Source organism: Sceloporus occidentalis, unplaced genomic scaffold, assembly GCF_023333645.1.
Source record: "Sceloporus occidentalis isolate IW3139 unplaced genomic scaffold, rSceOcc1.0.p SCAF_21, whole genome shotgun sequence".
NCBI classification, from domain to species: Eukaryota; Metazoa; Chordata; class Lepidosauria; order Squamata; family Phrynosomatidae; genus Sceloporus; species Sceloporus occidentalis.
This window is the reverse complement of record NW_028317001.1, coordinates 2,584,989-2,604,429: the sequence shown is the minus strand read 5'-3', so window position 1 is coordinate 2,604,429 and position 19,441 is coordinate 2,584,989. Positions and strand designations below refer to the sequence as shown.

The 19,441-nt window shown below is 50.3% G+C and overlaps 1 protein-coding gene across 5 annotated transcripts; it reads left to right on the top strand.

Annotated features, from left to right (window-relative positions):
* The first annotated feature begins 4,724 nt into the window (after positions 1-4,724).
* On the top strand, positions 4,725-17,560 carry CORO6 (coronin 6). Of its 5 annotated transcripts, XM_089483898.1 has the most exons (13): positions 5,158-5,362; positions 7,029-7,122; positions 7,502-7,725; positions 9,304-9,426; positions 11,023-11,152; positions 11,280-11,461; positions 12,240-12,359; positions 12,969-13,088; positions 14,433-14,537; positions 14,863-15,008; positions 15,318-15,375; positions 15,576-15,806; positions 16,389-17,560. In XM_089483898.1, the coding sequence occupies exons 3-13, from the start codon at positions 7,528-7,530 to the stop codon at positions 16,509-16,511; spliced, it is 1,536 nt and encodes a 511-aa protein (XP_089340024.1). In that variant the 5' UTR covers positions 5,158-5,362; positions 7,029-7,122; positions 7,502-7,527; the 3' UTR covers positions 16,512-17,560. The 5 variants fall into 5 exon arrangements, with proteins under 5 accessions (XP_089340022.1, XP_089340020.1, XP_089340023.1 ...); XM_089483896.1 differs by lacking the exons at positions 5,158-5,362; positions 12,969-13,088 and adding an exon at positions 4,725-4,881; XM_089483894.1 differs by lacking the exons at positions 5,158-5,362; positions 12,240-12,359 and adding an exon at positions 4,727-4,881.
* The last annotated feature ends 1,881 nt before the right edge of the window (positions 17,561-19,441 follow it).

Below are 19,441 nucleotides of genomic sequence, written 5' to 3'. Positions count from 1 at the left end.
TTCTCTCTCTCAGCCTGGCTCCTTTTCTTCTAAGGTAAGGTACCAGGTAGCGTTGAATCTTCCCAAAAGAATTGCTCCTGAATGTGCCCAACCTTTGCTCCCTTCCCAAGTGTTTTTGGACTTCAGCTCCCAGCAGTCCACATCCCCTGAAGGGCCAAAGGTTGCAAAACCACCGCTCTAGATGTTGCCCAACCTCTGGCCAGGTTTACCAATGTGAGGAATGCTGGGTGCTGCAGTGCGACTGGATCCCATGATTCCCACCCAAGGTGTAAATGTTAGCATTGAGTCTCACAGAGGTTGAATCGGGATCAGTCGCCTTATTCTCTCTTCTTTTTTCGCCAAGTCTCCTCTTCTCCTTAGAAACCTCCATTTGTTCATTTTCCTATCCAGGGGATGGGCTTGCAAGTTTTTAGAAAGGAATTACTTTGAAATGCGGGGCTTGGAAAATCTTGGCAACAGGCTGCCATAAAAGTGTTTGGCATGGAGCTTTTCAGAGCCCTGCCGCTGGTGGGTAGAGTCCGATTTTGGGCACGTTCATCTCTTAGGCCCCAGACGTTGTTTTATCATGGAAGGATGTATAACGGAAGAGGAGCCCTTAAAACTCTATTCATATCAGCGATCGGAGAAGGGCGAAACCTTCCCAGCCTCTTAACATCCTCACCAAGGAAGCCAAATCTGTGCCTTTCCGCTCATCTCCGCTGGCATCTCTCCATTCCTTGGGCATGGGGGCCACCATAGCAATGCCCTCAAACTCAATGACTAGGAGGCATTTGAATCCACGCACAGGGCATTTTCCGAGTGCGTCCAGAACCTCCAAATCCAAACCTGGATTGGCGAGGGTCTTCCTCGCCACCCTCCCAATACTCCCGACCGATCCCTTTGTGAAAAACGTGTACCGCTGGTGAACATTTTGCTCCTGTTCTTGTGTGTGTGTATGTGTGTGTCCCACTTTTAAGGGCATTCTCCAACCAGACTGGCGTGGATTCTTACGCCAAGCTCGCAAAAACCTTTTCTACCTTTTGTCCTTTTTTCCACGGGTGCAAAATCCTTTTGTGCCCTCCATTCTCGGTTCCTCGCTGTACTGTAATCCTCAAATGGGCCTTGCAAAAAAGAGCCATGCGTGTTTACGTGGGTGAGAGACTCTGTGTGTGTGTAAAAAGTATTAAGTGTGTGTGTGTGTGTAAAATATTTTCTATACCATCCATTTATGCTGCACCCAAATCTCGTTGATCCATGCATAGATAATAAGCTCCCGTCTTTATAGGTTCGTGCATTTGCTCTGGATTTTCTTTTAAACCTGGAAAATGGGGTGCGTCGCCCCGACATGAGGCCTCTGCTATTAAACTCTTGGCATTTTTCTTCTTTCCCCCCAGGACTCCCCCTTGTAGGATTTCCTCTGCCCTAAACCACACCATAATGCCCGCTGCGGTGCCACCATGTCTTTTAGCCAAAAGGGGTATGAAACAAGACTAGGGAAAACCTTCTATTTCCCCCTCCCGAATTGTCCTAAGCTGCACCCCCCAAATAGCATTTAGCAAACTAGAAGTGGGGTATGGGGGGCTGCCCTGGTTTTTCCTCGCCTCTTGAACTTGGCGCCAAGGGCTTGAACCCGCCTTGAACTCCCTTTTCAAGCCCTAAAGATGGGGAGGCCACATGTGTGTTTGGGGAGAGGGGTCCTACCCCAAATGGGACCCCTTTTGTCCACCCACAGCCCTACCTTCCTCTGCCCCAGAGGCCTTCATCATAGCAAGCGGGAGACGGCGAGTGCCTCTCTCGCCAACTGGAATCGTTTCCGACTTTTTAGTCTCTTATTTTGGGGTGTCAGGGTGGGGGGCTTTGGTGCCTTCTTGGACTCTTTCCTCAAGAACGGACTTGTGGGCCTGGATTTCGACATTGTGCACCATCTCAAGACTGTCTTGTCTCGTTCCGAAGGCCGCCCAACCTGTCCCCGAAACGTCTGGCGGTTGTGCGTGCTGCCCTCCGCTTCTGGGAAATCTGGGGCCGTGCATCTTTTTTTTTGGGGGGGGATGACTTTGAAGCAAGGGGGAGACCCCTTTTCCTTTCTTCCTTCCTTCCTGGGACATATCCTCCCCTCTTCTCCCCTCCTGACAGTGGCTTGTACCATAGACTTTGACCAACAAGATACTCCGGCTGTTTTTAAATGTGAGTTCTCTCTTGCACTCAAAGGGTGCTCAATTCAATGTTCTTGTTACAAAAATAAATCTTTATTTTGAGAATTCTGCCGCGTCCGGGTCTGAATTTGGGGGGGGGGGGGTGAAGGTGGGGGGAACGGGGGAATGAATGAGCAAATCTACAGGAGACAAAGCAAATTCTGTACTGCAGAGATGTGAGCGACACCAAGGTAGGTTCCTTAATGTCCAAGAAGGGTCAAGACAGGGGTCAAGATAGGACATCAATATGGGGGGGGGTGTCCAATATATAAATGCAATATGCCCAAAGGCAGCCACAGGAGGGCTCCTCAGATCAGGGAATGAAGCACTTTGGCAGTTAATCTCAAACGTGCTCAAAGGTCCCTCTGCATGCGAATATAAGTCCGTCACTTGCAGGGTGACCAGGGGACCTCCTTTTCCAGAACATGCCCTAGATTTCAACCTTGTGCCCAGGAGGAACTTCAAAACGTCCTCCATTTTTGAGCATGAGTGGGAAGCATGGATTTGCATTTATATTAGTGTTTTTAGCTTTTATTTTGTAATGTCCTACATTTTGCAGAGGTAGGTTCTTCAATTTGCAGTCATGTCCTCCATTCTTTGGTAGGTTCATTGTGCAGTTAGGTCTTCGGAGGCTGCTGGACACCGACAGGAGGGAATGCCTCCTTTCCGCCGCCAGAGGGCGCTCCATAGGGAAGCTAATGGGAAGAATTAGTTGGGACAGGGAGATGTGCCCGAATGCAGCCACAGGAGGGCGCCCGAGAGAGAGCCAGGGATGAAGCCCTTGGAGCTAAAGGCCTGCAGTGGCCCCTAGGAAAGCCAAAGCTTCACGCGGACAAAGGGAGCGGTTTTGGCCACAGGAGGGCGCCCGAGAGCCAGGAAGGAGATCGCAAATGCGATAAACCTTTTGCAATCACCCTTGGCTATTTCTTTCTATTCTAATGCAAAGGGGCTTTTGAACGCCTTCCAGACTAGCCCTAAGGGAAGGCCAATGTTTGGGGAGCGGGAGAACACTTCCCATCATCCCCAGGAGGGACACAAAATGGCAGCGGGGGGTACCACTCCTTGGCCTTCCTTGGCTCCAGAGCCCTTCGGGGCCTTGGAGGACACTTCCCATCATCCCCAGACGATGCAGAAGGCGAGGGGATGCCTAAAAGCCAGCCTTTCTGCGCCCTGGAGCCCCTCAAACGCTTTGGAATGAAATTCCCATCATCCTCTAGCCCTCAGGGGCGGTGGCCATGTTTTCTCGGATGGTTATGGGAATTGTAGTCCTTCCAGAGCACCCTCTGGCGGCGGAAAAGGGGCACTGCTGCCTCTCAAAGCCTCTTGGACTGCAGGACCCATCATTCCCCTTCCCAGGGTTGGTGACTTGAATATCAGGGTTAGGGGTCTTGGAGGACAGTTCCCATCCTCCTCCTAAGGCATAGAATGTCGGGGTGGGTGGGGTTCAAGCCCTTCAAGGCTAGGGTTGGAGGACACTTCCCATCATCCCCAGACATTGCAGAGGTTGGGGGAGGCCTCGCTTCAGCCTGTCTGCGCCCTTGACTCCCTCAAGCTCCTTTCTGGAAATTCCCAGAATCCTTGAGCCCCGAAGGGCAATGGGTTGGGGGTGATGGGAACTGTAGTCCAAAGCTAAAGGCGCCAGCCGCAACGCCATTCTTCTTCTTCTTCCCTATTGCCCTAGAGCGCCCTCTGGCGGCAGCAGAAAGGGCGAGTGCTTCTCCCTCCCTGGCTTCCATTCCTGCCTCTCTCTCTCTCGGGCGCCCTCCTGTGGCCACTGCTGCGCTTGCGCAAAAGGAGACAGCGCAAAAGGTCTATCGCATTTGCGATCTCCTTCCTGGTTCTCGGGCGCCCTCCTGTGGCTAAAATCGCGCCTTTTGTCCGCTTTAGGCTTTGGGCCAAACCCCATTATTCCCTAGCCTGGAGCGCCCTCTAGTGGCGGAAGCAGGCTTTGCTGGCGCTCATCTCTAGCTCTCTCTTGGGCGCCCTCCTGTGGCTGCATTGGGCATATCTTCCTATCCAACTAATGCCTTCCATTGAGTCCCTATAGAGTACCCTCTGGTGGCGGAAAGGTGGCGTTGCAAGGCTCTAGGCTCTAAGGGTCTCATTCCTGGCTCTCTCTCGGGCGCCCTCCTGTGGCTGCATTCGGGCATATCTCCCTATCCAACTAATTTCTCCCATTAGCTTCTCTATGGAGCGCCCTCTTGTGGCTCCATTTGCACTCTTTTGCCTATTGGGGTTTTGCCTCTTGAGTTTTCTACTATATTTGAATTTATGTAATCTAATATATATATAGAGAGAGACAGACACAGAGAGCGAGCGAGAGAGAGAGAGAGAGAGAGAGAGGCTGGCTTTGGAGGGGAAGGCAAGGAGGGGAAGCAATAGCATCCTTGCCTTTGGGCCTCAGGCAGCCCATTCCCTGGGGACGGCCACTCCCCCCCTGGGCCCAGGAAAGGCCAGTGGGAGTCCAGGGTCCTCCTCCTGGGAGCCATGGAGGGGGGTCTTCCTCCTCTCCTCCTCCTCCTCTTCCCTGGCAGCAGCTGTCTTGGAGAGTGGCAGCCTGGGTGCACTGCAGCTGCTGCTGTTGCTGCTGCTGCATTCAGGCCCTTGTGCCAGCTGAGCCCACATGCCACCCCATGCCAGGCTTCCCTGAACAGCCGGGGGGCCAGAGGCAGAAGAGAGACCCCCTTCTTCCCTCCAGCTGGGCTCCAAGGTAAAGCAAAGAAAGGGGACCCCCCACACACACACACTCCTGCCTCTCTCCTCCTGCGCGTAAAATGGAGAGGTCTAGGGGGACCTTCTTCTCCAAGGGCCCCAGACCCAGGGATGGCTGGATCTGGGCCGGGACCCCCTGGATCCTGGAGAGGGGAGCCTCCTCTTGAGATGCCCCCGACCCCCCAGAGCCAGCCCTGCCCCATTGCCGGGAAACCCCCTGCCACCCCCCCCCCCCAGCCTTGGCTGGAAAAAGAGGCTATATTAGGAAAGTGACCTCCTGGCTGCGCAAAGAGCCACCAGCCTCGCCTTCTATAGCAGCAAGGAGAGGAAGAGGAGGAGGAGGAAGAGGAAGGCCCAAGCAAGCCCTTCCCTTCCCTTCCCTCCCCAGGGAAAATCTGGGAGACCCCCCTTTCTTTGTCTCCCCCCAAGAAAAGGAAGGGAAACCTAGCCTTTGGGTTCCAAAACCACGACTTTCCTCTGTAAGTTTTGGTGCAAGAGTCTTGTAGGGTTGGGAGCTGGGTCCCAAAGAAGGGGGGGTGATGGTGGTGGTGGTGATGGTGGTGATGATGGTGGTGGTGGTGGTGATGATGATGGTGGTGATGATGGTAGTGGTGATGGTGATGGATAGTGATGATGATGGTGGTGGTGGTGGTGATGATGATGGTGGTGATGATGGTAGTGGTGATGATGGTGGTGGTGGTGATGATGGATGGTGATGGTGGTGGTGGTGATATGATAATGGTGATGATGATGGTGGTGGTGGTGGTGATAGTGGTGATAGATGGAGTTGGTCCTCTATATCCACAGATTCTGCATCCATGGATTCAAACATCCACAGTACAGTCCAGCAATACATTGTAATGTGTTTCTTAGACTGTAAGCTGCTTTGAGCCCCTGTTTTGGGAGGAAAGCAAGATATTACTACTACTACTAATAATAATATTTTATAAACAACCACCAAGCCTTGATTTTGTGGTTTTTATCTAAGGGACACGGTTTTTCTTTTCTGGTCGTGGTGGGCCTTCAAGTCATCTCCGACTCATGGCGACCCTAAAGCGAACCAATCGTGGGGGTTTTCCTTGCAAGTTGCCTCAGAGGAGGGTTGCCATGGCCATCCTCTGAGACTGAGAGAGTGTGACTCGCCCAAGGTCCATGGCCGAGCCAGGATTTGAACTCTGGTCCCTAGTCCAGCACTCCAACCGCTACATCACATTGGCTGGGCTGCTGTATGTAATGGGCATTCATGGGTTTTGGTATCCGCAGGGTCTGTGTGTGTCCTGGAACCAAACCCCAGCCAAGGATACCAAGGGCCCACTATAATATTAATAATAACAACCATTGTATATAATCGGACTTGAACATCTATAGATTTTGGTACAGCAGCAAAGCATTTGGCCTTTGCAAGGAACTGGGAGGGAGGCTCACATCTGAAGGCAGATCATTCTATGGTTGAATCCACAATGCAGAAATAATCCAGTCTGACACCGATTTAAGTACCATGGCTCCATGCCATGGACTCTCTGACACTAAATGTCTTCCAAAGCTCCCAGAATGCCATAGCATGGAGCCATGAAAGTGGCAGTTCTACCTTGAGACACAGAAAGGCCACAATCGGAGTCAGTGGCTCACAGCATTGATCCAAGGAAGGTCTGGGTTCAAACGTCGAATTACCAGGTTGCCATTGGAAAATGAACCCAGTTCCCAAGACTTCAGTCTTGTTGTTGTTGTTTTAAATCTGGATTTATAATTATGTAAAACTAACCTTAAGAATTTAATAGACGTTCTTCAAGTTAACGCTGAAAACCTGTAACAGAAAGGCTGATATACAACTTTAGAATGAATATAATTTAATAGCAGACTAAGTGCAAAGATGGAAAGGGAAGCCTTTTTTGGTTGGATTTGCACCAACCCTTGAAAGGTAGAAGGACCTATATCTTTATAATATAATATTACATATTTATATCTAATTGTCCCTTTGCAATCCAAGACTTGGATTTGTAAATTTGAATATTTAAAATATTAATAGATAATATTGTTAAAAATCCTTTTTCACTCTCCTGCCTTCTATATGTTATGGTGACTTGTGCCTATGTCTTTGTGTGGTTGCAAAAGTTGACCAATATCTTCCTTTCCTTTCCTCCGCAGCGTCCTTCCTCTCCTGCCATACCTCCCCTGAGTTCGAGACACTCTGACGCGGCTCTCCTCCTCTTTACCCCTATGCGCACAACAGCCCTGTAAGGTAGGTCAGGCATAGAACGAGAGAGAGAAATAAACCGAGTGACCTATCCAGGGTCACCCGGGATGCATCTGCACTGCAGAAATAATCCACTTTAACTGCCATGGATTCATGTTATGGAATCCTGGGGATCATAGTTTGGTGCAGCACCAAAGGTCTCTGGCCGAATGGACTTAAATGTGTCACAAAACTTCAAATTTTGGGGGTATTTGCAAATTCGGGGTTGATCCGAATCCTGGGAATTGTACTATAGTTTGTTGCAAGGCCAGAGGAGGCTAAATGCGTCACAAAACTTTGTGGAAGTGTTTTTGGGATGTGCAAATTCAGTGTCGATCTGAGCTCTCTGTGGACCCCTTTTTGTCCCCCGTCTTCGCTTTTCCAGCCCCCTTTCCGAAGAAGACCGCCGCCATGAGTCGCCGGGTGGTGCGTCAGAGCAAATTCCGGCACGTTTTCGGGCAGCCGGTCAAGGCAGACCAGATGTACGAAGACATCCGTGTCTCCAAAGTGACCTGGGACAGCTCCTTCTGCGCCGTCAACCCCAAATTCGTGGCCATCATCGTGGAGTCCGGAGGCGGAGGAGCCTTCATGGTGCTGCCTCTGCACAAGGTGGGTGACGCTTTGGCGCCAAAATGGATCCTCCTCTTTGGCATGTGCCGAATGCGAAGGCCAAGGATCCATCTCTCCTTGAAAGCCCACTACATTGTTGCTTTTGTTGTTGTTGTTAATACACACACACACACCAGCACAGTTTACGAACTGCCTTTCAATCCTAAGGAGGCACAATTGTAACATTACACATGGCATTCCAAGGGATCAGCAGCATATAATAAGAACAATAACATCATAAGTGGGATTTAAAAGGATAAACACCGCACAATGAGAACAGCAAGACTGCGCACGGCGGTCAAAAGGACCAACACTGTAATATAACAGCAGTGACATTACACCTGACATTCAAAAGGGTCGACGGCGTATAATGAGAATGCTAACACTGTCCACAATCAAAAAGATAAATGCTATATACTAACATTAGCATTACGCACGACATTAATCTAAAGGATATATAATAAGCGCAATAACATTGTACATGGCGTTCAAAAGCATGCATTCGAGATCATCCGTAATAACATGATGCATAGCATTCCAAAGGGATAAAACCTATATGATAAGAAGAAACACTTCGGCACTTTCGGCTGAGTTTGCAGCAAATGAAGCCACCAGAGCCGTACTTTCCGGGGGGAAATCACTATTCCTATCCTTTGCAAGGCTGCATTTTCATTTAAAAACCCTCTCTTTGCTCTCTCATCTCCCAGGTTTGGGGTCTTGCAGAGGGGCTGGGGGGGTCTGCTTTTTTGTGTGGGTCTCCTATGGGTCCGAGGGGGAAAGGGAGCCATCTTTCCGACCTTCCCAAGTTTCCAGCCGGCCTGTTTACCCAAGTGGCACTATGGGACCCAGATGTGGCCAAGGGCACGCTGCAGGGTCGTTGTGTCTTGGGGGGAGTACCAAGGCTTCCCATAGCAAGAGGCAGACCTAGAGGTCCTTTGGGTTGAAGGGGAATGACAGGCTCATTGTGTCCCCAAATGACGGACAGAGCAAGCAGAGGGACGACAGCTTTAGATTAACGCTGTGTGCAACGTCATAGTATTTGTCCTTTTGAATGTTGTGTTCCCAGGTCTCTCCTGGATCCAGTCCATCCCTCTTTGCCCACTTCCCTCCCTCCCTCCTATGCCATCCATGCCATCCTTCGGCCAGAAAGAGAGAGACAGACTGGAGCAGTTGCTTCCTCTGCTCACAATACGGAATGACTCACGCCGGGAACAATTACAAAACGACGGCAGGAAGCTTGCAACGAAACAGAGGGGTCATTTTTTCCATGGGTCAAGTTTCCAGTGTCCCGAGTGGCACTCTGGGACCCAGACGTGGCCAAGGTCACCCTGGCGGGGCAACAGTTTGGAGAAAGGGGCATTGAGACCCGTCCGGGGGAAGTGTAAAATGTGGGGCATTCCACCAAAATGTAAGCAAAACCCCTTCTGGAAGAAACCTGCCAAGAAAACGCGATGATAGGTGTGCCACAGGGTCACCATAAGTTGGAAATTACTTTGAAGGCACACAACAACAACAACAACTGCCCTGTCCAAAGTGTATTATAGACTACATTTGAGTGTGTAAATGTGTTTTTTACAGACCGGCCGGGTGGATAAGAATATCCCTTTGGTGGCCGGGCACACGGCCCCCGTGCTGGACATCGACTGGTGCCCCCACAACGACAACGTCATTGCCAGCGCCTCCGAAGACACGACGGTCATGGTAAGCAGTGGTCAACGCAAGTGATGGCCTTTGTGGCAAGCGACAAAAACAGCTTAAATGGGATATCTGGAGCTTTTGGGAAAGACCAAGTGGCGTCCGAAGCTGCTTTGCCCAGTTGGATGCCCACATTTGTAGAACAGAGCTGGACACAAATGCGACTCAGGGGAAACAGGGCAATTTCTGGCTGGTTAGTGGATTTAAAATACTGTGCTTGTAGGTGGGTTTATTCCCTTATCACCCAAAGCAACATTTTTTAAGTATTCGAGGCATTCAGGTTGCTTTGGCAGAGTGGCACAATGGGGCACCATTTTGCACACACTGGTTTGCATGCTGGACTATGACTCTGGAGACCAGGGTTCAATTGCCATTGGGTGCCCTTGGGCAAACCGCACTCTCAGCCTTAGAGGATGGCAATGGCGAACCTCCTCTGAAGAAACTTGCCAAGAAAACCTCAGGAGAGGTTCGCCTTAGGGTTGCCATGTCAAGTCAGAAATGACTGGAAGGCGCACCACAACAACAGTTTGCACTTTGCTGCAAGGTCCTGGCCCTTCTGGGTTGTTCCATGCTCCTTCTGCACATTGTTGTCTCTCCTTGGTCTCCTTTTCTGCCCTCCTGTGCTGAGTGCGAAGGTTTCCCCTTTAAATCACTGGAAAAGGGAAGCCAGTCTGTGGATAGCAAATGCCTCCTGGTGCCGGCACATGTCTTCCGGCGCATGATGCAGCGTTTTGCAGCTAAAGATAGCTCCTGCCCACCACAACTCAGCACCTAAGAATAGCTGCGCCATTGCAGGGAGGGCTCTGCAGAGGGAGAGAAAGAAAGCAGCCCTTCCTTCCTTCCTTCCTTCCTTCCTTCCTTCCTTCCTTCCTTCCTTCCTTCCTGCAGGAAAACCAGTTATAGAGTCCCTTTCCCCCATCTTCTTCTTCTATGGCTTTCCCACTTCCTTCTGTCAAAAGAACCAAAGTGTCTATGCTTCCTTCCCTCCCTCCAATCTCAGGGACAGACCCCCAGAAGAGTTATCCATTTTGGACTACAAATCCCAGCATATCCCAGATTGCATGGCCACCGGAAAGGCGGAGTGATTCTGAGATTTAGGGTGCATCTGTGGAGAGCCTGCATGGCGCAACCATTTTGAGTGTTGGGCTATGACTCTGGAAACCAGGGTTCGATTCCAATCAGAGGAGGTCTGCCATTGCCTTCCCTTGAGGCTGAGAGAGTGTGACTAGCCCAAGGTCTCTCAATGGGTTTAATGGCTGAACTGGGAATCGAACCCTGGTCTCCCGAGTCAGAGTCTAACACCCAAACCACTACTCCATGCTGACTTACTATATTGATATTAATGTTATTAATGTTGTTATGTTATATTTACCAGTGATTATATATATTAGTACTGGTAATATAATATTACCAGAGTTGTGAAAACCTACTTTAGCAAACTACGGCCCCTAAAACTTGGGAGTGACTAGTCCAAAAAAAGCATCGCTCCCTGAAATGCCAGTTCTTCCCAAACCTGGTTCTGCCTGGTCTCAAGCTACCCAACTCCCTCCCCGAATCTTTAGCCTTCGCTCTGTTGCAATGGATGCTTCTCTGTGCTGTCAGGTTTGGCAAATCCCGGACTACATCCCGACCCGCAACATGACGGAGCCCATCGTCACCCTGGAAGGGCATTCCAAGCGCGTGGGCATCCTCACCTGGCACCCCACGGCACGCAACATCCTCCTCAGCGCGGGTAAGACCCCCTTCGCTGTGTGCCCCGTGCCCATCGGGATTTGAACCGAGGCGTCCAATGCTTGGAACACTGTGTCACAGGGCAACCAGGGGTTACACCGGGCATCCTCCTTCTTCATTTCCATCAGGGGGTGACAACGTCATTATCCTCTGGAACGTGGGGACGGGAGAAGCCCTCTTGACGCTGGATGACCTCCACACCGACCTCATTTACAACGTCTGCTGGAACCACAACGGGAGCCTCTTTGTCACCACCTGCAAAGACAAGCACCTGCGCATTATCGACCCCCGGAAGCGCCTCGTGGTCGCAGTGAGTTGTCATGATGCGTCCTCCGGGGCCAATGCTCTCTCCTCCCCAACCTCCCCATGTCTGAAAGCATTGCCCAAAACCTGGGTTGGTGTCCTATCCTCCCCTCTGCGGTCCGTTCTTCCGCGGCCCAGTTTCTGAGACTCCAAATCCCCGAGTTTAAGTTTGGAACTGTATCATTAAAAGGCATTTGTCAAACTCCCTGACCCCTCTGTGGTTTTCCTGCATTCATGGGGATCCTTCACCGCAAAATCCAGCTAATGTGGAGGGCCCACTGCATTATTATTATTATTATTGGAATAATATCCATGTAATGCCTTCCATCTTATGCTCAGTGGAGATGGAGATCCCTGGGGTGCAGCCTCCATATCCACAAGTGAGGATCAATCCTTTTTGGATTCCAGTCCAAACTTTTACACAGCTATATCCAAGCTTTTAAACCCTTCCACCAAGATATCAGCTACTTTGGAAGGCAACTATAGAGTTTACAATAAAACCCAGAGCAGATTCATGGCCCCATTGACCTGAAGGGAGTCAAGGATGCGCAATTGCAACCCGCAACAAGGGCGGCAACGCCAAATGGGTCCGATCCTGATTTCTTTTCCCCTCCCCATCCCTTCGCTTTTTCTTCCCCCCTCCGCAGACGTTGTTGCCATTGCATTTCGGTAGGACTGACCCCTTACTAACAGTCGCCCTGTGTGTGTGTATGTGTATGTGGTGTCTATGTCTCTTGTTTTTCTGTCTCCGGTCCCGCTAACCCGCTAACCCCGTGCGCCGCCAGGAGAAATGCAAGCCTCACGAAGGGGCCAGGCCGGTCCGGGCCACCTTTATGGCCGACGGCAAAGTCTTCACCACCGGTTTTAGCAAGATGAGCGAGCGGCAGCTGGCCCTGTGGGACCTGGTATGGATTCTGCAGGGTGGACAAGGTTGCATGGCGTGCAAATGTGTGCGTGTGTCAGTGTGCCATCCTGGCCTTTGTATCCTCAGGAGGAAAGAGTCGAAGGAGGAGGGTCAATATCCCTATTATTTGTGGATAGAACAGGGATGCAGCAAATTAGGAGAGGTCCCATCATGGTGGCTGGGGGATGCTGGGAGCTCCAATCCCCCTCTTCCATTTCCCCCCATAAGTTTCAGTACAAGCTCAGGAAATATTTGAATATTAGGGGACTCCAGATCCATTGGACTACAGCTTCTATCATCCCCTGACCAACATGTATCCCAACACATCTGGAGGGATGGAGAAGTCCCAACGCACATCTGTGACTTTGGTTCGGACAAATGCCTTTCCTCTTCATGTGGCGAAATGGAGCTATGACAATGTGGGCATCATGGAGGGGGAAAGGTGCGAAGGCTCCACCACATGGCGATTTCCCTTCCGTGTTTTGTTTAAAACATGGGTTATTTTAAATTTGCCCTCTGCAGTTAGGTACCCATCCATCCTTGTGTCCCTCCTTCCTCTCTTCCTCTCCTTTTCCACGCACTTAACTCTTTCTTTCCCCTCCTCGACCAGGAGAGATTTGCACCCCACGAAGGGATGAGGCCCATGCGGGCCGTCTTCACCCGCGATGGACTTATCTTCACCACCGGGTTCACGCGCATGAGCCAACGGGAGCTGGGCTTGTGGGATCCGGTAGCTGAGTCGCATGGTGTGGAGTGACCCTCATCCCCCTTCCCTTTCCCTGCACAATCCCTCCCATGATCCCCAGGGCATACACATGTTAGAGATGCGCCAGGGCAAAACAGCCACAGTTGGGCCAATACTCGGATGGGCCAGAGTTGGGCAACCTTATTCACAAATGCCAGTTGCTCATCTCGGGTCCCTTTTCCTGCCTATGGGAATAAATATGGCAATCTCCTAATATCCAGGGTGCTTTATGGTAAGGCAGTTACTGTCCTTGCATTCACTGGGAGATGTAGTTCTTCAGAACCTAGTAAGGTGACGCTAGAACCACATCTCCCATCATGACTAGCCAGAGTCCAGCTATAATATAAGGGCAATAGAGTCTGATCCCTTTCTCTTTCACATACATACATGCACAAAACCCAGATCCCATGTTTCCCAGAGTGCTGTGCATTTTCACGAATGAATGTGCATGTGCGCGTGTGCAAGGGAGGAACAGCAATGCATGCCGGGAGTGTTGCATACCCTCCAACTTTTGTACTTCGAACTCAGTTTGCAGCAAGTGACGTAAGCCAAGGAGAAAGGGGGAAGGTGGGGGGAGAAGAGGAGAAATCCAGGACATTTTAAAAGCGGATGAGAAAGTGGGACTATTAACGGGGATTATCACCGCCAAACTGGGACATTTGGAGAGTATGGTGTTGTTTCTGAGGGTGCAAAACCCAGATTTGGGGGTTCTAGGCCTGCCTATAGTTCTCATGCTGCAAGGCCAGTGGTGTTTGCGGATAATCGTTCTGGACATGCTCCGGAGTCCTATAGCCTTTTCTCCTTTCAGGTTTGAGCATTGGAAAAGCTCAAGGCAAGAGGCATAGCCCTAAAGTCAAAGATATGGGGATGGGAGGTATAGGTAGAACGCATTATGATGAGAATAAGGAGGTGGGTTGTTGGGTTAGTGAGTCAAACTAGATATCCTTTGGTAGTCCTTCCAACTCTATAGTATGAGTAGTACAGAAGATAATGGAGCTGTAGTGGGCAAACTGCTTTTATAGCTGATCAGATGCCAACCTTGGAATAATTAACTGGCCTTGCCAGCTGGGATGGTAAGCATCCTGGGCATCAGTCGTCCCCAAAAGTAACTTTTCCAAGTTCTGGTCACAGCCAATGCAACCCAGTACTTATTGCCTGAAGCATTTCAGGGTTTCCGGCTGTCACCAGTTCCTTTTTAACACTGGAGGCACTGATGGGGATTTGAACCTGGGACTTTGTGCATGCAAAGCCAGGGCCAGGAAGTGCTGTGCCAACCTTGTGCCCAGGCTGGTTTTTTCAGCCGTGTCTGTTAAATTCTTCTATTTGCAGAAAAACTTTGAGGAGCCAATAGCCCTCCAAGAGATGGACACAAGCAACGGGGTTCTTCTTCCCTTCTATGACCCTGATTCCAGCATCGTCTACCTGTGTGGCAAGGTATTATTATTATTATTATTATTATTATTATTATTATTATTTGTTTTTGTCCATTTTTCTAATGTGCATCTAAACACTATATCTGGTGCCCAGATGCACATCTTTGCAATTCACATTATGCCTTTATGTATCTGTACCTACGTTGCAGGAATGCAACGAAACCCTGTTTGTGAATTGCAGAGATGTGCGTCTGGGCACCAGCAAAAGTGTTTCAATGCACAAAATTAGACAAAACAGACGAAATCAGACGCTAATTTCTGCAGTGGGGATGCATCCCAAATAAACCCGGTTTTGATTCTTATCTGAATTTAACATTTCTACGCAGGGGGACAGTAGCATCCGGTACTTTGAGATCACCGATGAGGCGCCCTACGTCCATTACCTGAACACCTTTAGCAGCAAGGAACCCCAGCGCGGCATGGGATTCATGCCCAAGAGAGGGCTGGATGTCAGCAAATGTGAAATTGCCAGGTAAGGTGCAAAACCTCAAGATGCCGGGGGCAAACGTAGTTCCTGGGGTCTTGAGTTTGAATCCAGAACTCTGGAAGAGACCCCTTTACAGCAGAAGGTAGGCAACCTAATGCATATGGGAGTTGGAGTCCAAAAACATCTGGGGAACGCCCTGATTTTCTAGCCTTGCTTTATGGGGCATCTGGAATTTTTGAAGAAGGGGAGTATGGCTACAAAAATGTGGGATCATCACCAGACAGGCCATTGGATCCTTTGGCTTTATGCACCCCCTTTTCCCCTCTCTTCTCTTCCCCCACAACCCTGAAATAGGTTCTTCAAGCTGCACGAACGTAAATGTGAGCCCATCGTGATGATAGTGCCCCGAAAGGTGAGTTGTTTAGGAGGCGGAGGAGTTAAGTTGTAGGGTTCGGGTTAGTCCCCCAGACCAAATGGCACCTGAGTCCATCCTTGAAATGGAGTGAAACCGAAATGATCCATTTGGGGGTGTGTGAATTTGTCTCTGGTAGTGATTCCGTTACAATCCTAACACACACTTTCCCCCGCTTCTTCTTGTCCCCATTTTTGCAGTCTGACCTTTTCCAAGACGACTTGTACCCCGACACCCCAGGCCCCGAGCCAGCCTTAGAGGCGGACGAGTGGTTGTCGGGAAAAGATGCTGAACCCATCCTGGTTTCACTACGGGACGGATACGTCCCCGTCAAGAACCGGGAGCTCAAAGTCACCAAAAAGAACATCCTAGACAGCCGGCCTCCGGTGGGACCTCGGCGGAGCCAGTCGACCTGCGACTCCAATTTTTCTGTGAGTTTGCCTCCGTTTGGCTGAGGTTTCTTCTGCAGGAAAGAATCATAGGATCATAAAATCTTAAGCGTAGCCCCTTAAGCCTAACATTGTAGTAAAGAGCCCTGGTTAAACACCTGTGCTGCAGCCACTCACTCATAAACCACAAGGTTATGAGTTCAATATCAACCCGGGGCTCCAGGGTCGACTCAGCCTGGCATCCTTCTGAGGTTGGTAAAATGAGTACCCAGCTTGTTGGGGGCAATTAGCTTACAGTTTATAAACCAGTGCTTAAGTGCACTGATATGCGGCATTGAAATGTACTTGCTATTGCTTGCTAGTACTAGTATTTTGACAAAGCCCCTGCCCCCTGCTGCCCCCTTTGCCTCCTCACTGCCCCCTTGGACCTTTCCACTGCCAACTTTGGGAATCACTGACCTATAGATTCCTAGAGACAACATGCCAATCGAATCTGTGAAGAATCAAATCTGCAAAAAGTCAAAGCCACAAAGATGGAGGGCTGGCTGTACATGTTTGCAAACCATGTGTAAGTCTGTGAGCGCTCTTCCCTCCTCTAACTCTCTCCTCCTTCTCTATCCCTAGCGCTTGGCTCTTGAGGAACTCCTGGAAGACATCAAGACCCTGCGACAGACGGTCCAAGCCCACGAGAAACGCATTTCCGACCTGGAAAACAAACTCTGCCAGTTCACCAACGGGACGGACTAACCTGCCCTTGCATCACCATGCCGGATGTATTCCGCACCGCCTTCCCTCGGGAGGCCAAGATTCCACTTTTGTCAGCATTTCTTTCCTTATTGTCCTCATCCTTTCGGAAACCTCCACTGCTTTACGTCCCCGTGGCTCAGCAGATGTTCAATGGGACGGAGAAAGGGGAGATGTGGGACTGGGGACAGCCCTTCTCTCTGCCCCCTTGGCTTGGACACTGGCATCTCTTCCTCCTCTGCGGATGCGCTTGGACACCCTCGGGACGGTGGCGTAGAGGCCAGTGCGCTAACCACTGTGAAAGCCAGCCTGTCCCCTCCATCTTTGGCCAGCTGAGGCTGGGCTGCTCCATTCCCCCTCTCTACCTCCTTTCCCTCCCTCTCCTCCCCAAAGAATGGGGCAAATATGGGGCATGGGGGGGATAGATTTGCCACGTATTTGGTGTGAATTTTTTGGGATGTAGCGGATGGGAATGTTTGAGCATTTTATGGTTGCACGGTGTTAGAAATTCGGCTGGAGAAAGCAACAAGCAAAGCTCGGTGTCTCTCATCTGGAGGGACTACAACTCCCAGGGCTGTCCACCCCAGGAGGGAGGGAGGGTTTGGGAGATGTAGTCCCCCCAAAAGGAACGTTTCCAAGGTCTTGGGGAAAAGGAGGTTGGTGGGTTTTTGTGTGTGTAATATCAGGGACCCTGCTGGCGGGGGACACCTGAGTTGGCAATGGGAATGAGAGGGAAAAGATTTGCCAAATGTGCCGGAAAGGACCTAACCGAGTCCTCCATTTGTGCGTGAGATGTGTGTCCGCACTATGTATCAGTTGCAGAGGGAAGGTGTAAGGGTTTGCTCTTGGTCTCCCGACCACGGTAAGTCATACATCCCCCATTGGGCCTAGGACTGGGGTGGAAGGTTCAAGGGGGTGGCATTTTCTTTCTGCACCCCAAAATGCGTCTTGCAAAGTTGTCATCTCTCTTGAGGTGGTGGGGCAGGGAATGTGGGGAGAGAAGGACCTATGCTCATATATGCTGATTAAAATACCTGTGCATTTAAAAAATGGTGCATCGAGCTTCTCTGAATCCTTCCCTGCTGCCCCGATGTCTGCAGAAAGCAACAACGATGGCGTATTGGACCCATCCATTTGCAATCGGATGTGCAGTGCGCATGGCTAGATCCTGTTCACCAACAGGATGACATAAAATTAGCCCAGACTATCAGATTGTAGAGGGGTACCATCAGCTGCAGAGTGCGTAGTACAGCCATGCAAGGGCAGGACGGTCACATAGTACCCATCGGACTCCCCACTTGTACTACTTGTTGAACCTATTCCAGGCAGCGCCACTACATCTGGGTGGTTCTGAATTCAAATCTGTATTACTAAGAATGGCTGGAGATCATTCGTGTCCATGGTCCCTACATAATCATGCAGAGGTATTATGCCAACGTAATTTCCAGTTACGCTGGCAGATGTACCTTTTAAATTTTCGCATAAGGAGGTGTCTGGTACCTACCTTCCCTCTTTGCTTACAGTGAAACAGGTTGGTTTAAAGGTGCACAAACACCTATAACTCAGAATAGCCATGAGAATGTCAGAGCTGTCATAACTGCCCTTTATGGTCCGGCAATAGAAATGTATGCTTTGCTAGCATTAAACAGAAAATTGGCCTATAATGCACAATTTAGCACAGTATGTTTGTCTGGAAAAACGAAATCGGGACCAAAGGAAGAAAAGGCGTCTGTCCCTGCTATGAAGGCAAACAAGAGCATGCTTTCCCCACGATCCACACGATTGTGGAAAATGTAAAACCAGAATCGGGAAGGAGCCGCATGCGAGTCCATGCATAGACAGCCACATGTACAAACAAGACAGGAGACAGCTAAGGTTCATGAGGTTTTCATTGGTGTCTCTGTGCAGGTAACACACCTGAGCCGGCTGGTTGTGGTGGTCCCCCCTTGCAAACCCACAGCCTCCCCCTGGCACATGTACGTTGTTTCGGAGAGGTGGAAGACAACCCGACCCACTCACCCTTTGCAGCTGCTCCAGTTCTGTCCCAGCCCTCCAAAAATTAGGAAAAATCATCATCATCATCATCATCATCATCATCATCATCATCATCCTCTTGGTGTGGGGGGACTCTGAGAACAAGGGTTGTTGGGGAGAAAGAGGCACCTTCGCTCCCCGCCATTGCCACTGCCGCCACCAACTCTGTGCTGCAGCCTGGCAGAAATTTTGGGCAAGGAGAGTGGGGTTTTGTGGAGGTTAGCACCATTGAACAATGGGGTTGTGATGACTTCAGGCGTGCAAGAGGACAGCACTGTGGCAGAGAGGGCTATTTCGTAAGGAAGAGTGGGACCAGGAGCAAGAACACAAGAAGAGCGGCCGTCGTGTTAAGGGAGGTGGGTTTGGGTGGGCAACGTGGGCATGGGTTTGGGCAGACTCCCCGCTTCTAGTGCACACCTGATGGCACACCGCAGAAGGAGCAATCGCTTTCTTCAGGTTGCGTGGTGGCCTAACAGGCCCACCTCTGAAATGGCACATAGGTTAAGGTGGAAAAACGGTCCCAGACTTGGGGGCTTTGGAGGCCACATTACACATCAGGCAAAAGGTATTATGGAAACAAGGCCAAACTAGTGAGTGTTAAGTGGCAGGCGGAGACCTACGGCCTTTTTGGAGGGGGTTTAAGTGCACTTAGTGCGGCAGGGGAATATGGTTTGTCTATGATGGGAGGAGGGTACAAACCAGGCAAATACCACTGGCGCAAGATTGCTCCCTACGCATCCCATGTCAGGTTAATCCAGAATTAATGCCCAGCTCCTTGGTTTGTCTGACTGACTCTGCATCAAATTAGACCCAAGAGACAGTTGTTGCTTAAAAAGAGCTTGGCAACTTTTTGTCTGTTCTAACCCCAAAATGTTGAACCCTTTGGCCAGTGTGGCCAA